Source organism: Stylophora pistillata, chromosome 4, assembly GCF_964205215.1.
Source record: "Stylophora pistillata chromosome 4, jaStyPist1.2, whole genome shotgun sequence".
Classification (NCBI taxonomy): Eukaryota; Metazoa; Cnidaria; class Anthozoa; order Scleractinia; family Pocilloporidae; genus Stylophora; species Stylophora pistillata.
The window spans coordinates 31,967,748-31,970,906 of record NC_142522.1 but is presented as its reverse complement, the minus strand read 5'-3'; the positions used below and the strand labels follow the sequence as shown (position 1 = coordinate 31,970,906).

The window sequence follows — 3,159 nt, the reverse complement described above, 5'->3', positions numbered from 1 at the left end:
TTGTTTGGTCAAGATGGCCGGATATTAGCCTCGTTCTATTTTCGCATTGTAATTTACCTCGGCTTCGTCTTGGTTCATGATAACGTAAAACAAAGAACTCGGGCGATATCCACCCATTTTGACCGCGCGAATTTTTATTCGTGTCATCCACCAGTCGTAAAGGAAAAGCACCACGCCTCCGAAGAACGAATTTGTCACATAAAGCATAAAGACGTACAGAGTTTCAAAATACGCTCAAAGAATAGAGGATACGCTGATGAGGGTCTTGAGAAATATATATGTGGAGTTATTTCCTCCGGGAGAGAAAGTTCACTTAAAAATAAAGAAATTAGCATACTAACCTGACCTAACCTAACCTCAAGAGCGTACTGATGGGGAAGTGACATCTTATTCAAAACCAACTGTGCTTAAGGGAAATATCTAAGGAGCCATCCCTACCACCATATGTAAAGAGAAAGTCATTTAAATATATCCTGGTCAGAGCTAAACTTTAAAGGGACTTCGGAGACTGTCAGACAAGCAACAAGAAACGCTAGGTCACTTATTCTTACGCTTCCTTGTAAAACAAACATTCTCTTACACCTTACAATTTATTTTGATACGAAATTAAAATGTCCCGTCACCAAATTGCCTTTGTAGGCGTCGTTTCTCGGTATTCGTACTTAAGCAGTTTAAGCGAGCCTTTTGCACACCAGGCCACAGGGAAACTTAGATTGCACTGCACAGGGCAGGTCATTCCAGTAACCGTTTGCTCTGATCGGCAGAGAGGATGTGTGCCCAGTCCACATGTTGCTGCAGGGTTCCCGGGATTTTCCATTTGGTTCATTGGGAGCCCAGGCCTTGTAGACTGGAACTGAGTAATCACTCCAGTAGAAGTCGTTAGCGGTCCACATCAGGCCGATCCACACTTGTTTCCTTGTTGGTGCAAACCTCCTCGCGAGAGCCAGAACGAACTCGTTTTCCCGCGCACTGGTAATCTTTACTAGGTCTCCTCCCATTCTTCGGCAGAATTGTTGGGCCTGGTGCCAAGTCATTGATGAGCTGCTCGCATAATAGCAAAAGCTGTCGAGTTGCTTCCATCCCCAAGAGCAATGCGCTGGAAAATAAATTCAATTATTTTAGTTCAATTATTTTGGCGCGATGATAGTTCAGCTACTCACATTTTCGTAGTCATAATTTAGATAAAATTAACAGTGGGCTAATACGACTAACAATGGGCGCATAAGTTTTGATAAATCTGAAATGTTCTGAAATCGGAGAATTTTCTTTCTTTCTAACTGTCGGACTAACTGCTTTGTATACCTGAAACACATCCAGCGGTAGATAAAAGCACGACACAAAGTGGAAGAATCGCGTGAATCCTCATTTCGGTCCTTGTGAGTTGATAACTGAAGGAGATGGAAAATACGGTGAACTCTTGCTGAAGCTGATCTCACTCTCAGTGTCTTCAAATGATCGATGGAACAATCTGAATGAGTTAGGGTACGGTGTTCACAGACTTATATACACTTAAATGAACAAGTTTGAACAAGATCATGGAGGCGAAAGATTCGCATTTTTTTTGTCGAGTAAACACAAAACGTCTGCTCGGAAATTTTCCAAAATTTTGGCTGCCGGCAACTTACGTCTAGATGTAATAGAAGGCTAAATATGAGAGGCCGAATGAAAGAAGAAGAAAAAAAAAACATGACAAAAAGAAAGAAGAAGCGAAAAAATCCATCACGTTGAATGTCTTCTTTTATTTTGTCCTTGATTTCCACCTGAATTTCAAATCCAATCGAGTTACTGAGGCCGATTCTCTGCGCGTTCGGCTTTGATTTTCGACTTCAAATCAGACAACGAGCTCTGTTGATAATTTCAGGCATACAGTTTGTTATTATATCAATCGCTTCACTCCCATCATTTCAAAGTGCCACGAATGACATGAAAATGTTGCAGCGGCGTAGACTGGGTTGTAATACTCTGCTTTGCGTTCGTCTTTGCGTAATATCAGCTTTACTGATTTCAAAATGTCAGTTCAAATGGCAGCGATCATACACAGACTTTCGTCACTCACAAGAAATTCTAGTTACCTTTCGACTGAGATCCTCGACTAAAATACTATTTTAGGCCATGGAAATTCTTTTGAAAGTTATGCGGTCCCGCAAAACCGATATAAGCCTTCGACTGACCGCAAAGAATGAAGAAAGCGGACAAAAAGTTTGCGTGTATACTGCTCGCCGATCCAAACGTGGGAGTATTGCAGTCTTTTAGTTCCTGAGCGTACTAAGTTTATAGCTGCGACGACTTATAGCAACGTAAGAAAGGATAGTTTATCATCTCGTGAGCAGCGAACAGCATTTCGAAGCATTTCAGAGGAAGTTACACTTTGATTATTCTAAAGGACAAACATGATCGTCTACTTGTTTGAAAAATATCTAGGTAAGTAGCTAAGTACATTGGTTTCTCCCCGCAAATAGCATATGAACTAATCGAGGCGGGGAGCCTAAGGATAGTTCACAAGTACAGGATTTATCTATAGATGGACTAACAATGAAAACACTACTATGCAGTAAATAGAATAAGCATAAAACAGGGCTGTAGCCCTGTTTTCAGGCCAAGACGAGGCAAGTTTCGAGCGCCGAAGGCGCGAGCCGCTAGAGGGGTCTGGGGGCATGCCCCCCAGAAAACTTTGAAATCTAGAGGTTTAGAAACGCTCTTTTAAGGATTTTCCGTGGCATTTTTCTCCAGAAAAGTCAATCTTTAAGAAAAAAATAAAAAGGCCAAAATTAAGACGAGGCAATTGCCTCGTCTTGTCTCATGCTAGCTACGGCCCTGTAAAACAGAGCAAGTATATTAAGATTACAAGAAGAGGCTAACCTAAAGTATTAAATAACTTAATAAGACGGGAGACTTCGACATAATCATCTTCTGATCGTAAAAAATTTAGTAGTAACTCCTTTATCTTTTTACGAAAAGACGAACGTTTGAGTTGTTTAATCGAATATAGGAGATAGAGTTCCAAATTTGGGCACCAATTCTCGTCGGAGAAAGAAGCATACATTTTATCTTTCCCAGAGAATTTGACAAAATAAGAGTCACTAGAGACTGATCTTGTTCTGTAGTTATGAATCTGACTTGTTTTAACAAACTGATTGAGTATACTAACTGGTGCTGTCT

The 3,159-nt window shown here is 40.8% G+C and overlaps 1 protein-coding gene across 1 annotated transcript; it reads right to left on the bottom strand.

Annotated features, from left to right (window-relative positions):
- Positions 1-537: 537 nt before the first annotated feature.
- On the bottom strand, positions 538-1,479 carry LOC111343856 (perlucin-like protein). The gene is made up of 2 exons (XM_022951047.2): positions 1,303-1,479; positions 538-1,096 (listed from the first exon to the last, which is right to left on the bottom strand). The coding sequence occupies exons 1-2, from the start codon at positions 1,364-1,366 to the stop codon at positions 672-674; spliced, it is 489 nt and encodes a 162-aa protein (XP_022806782.2). The 5' UTR covers positions 1,367-1,479; the 3' UTR covers positions 538-671.
- Positions 1,480-3,159: the final 1,680 nt, after the last annotated feature.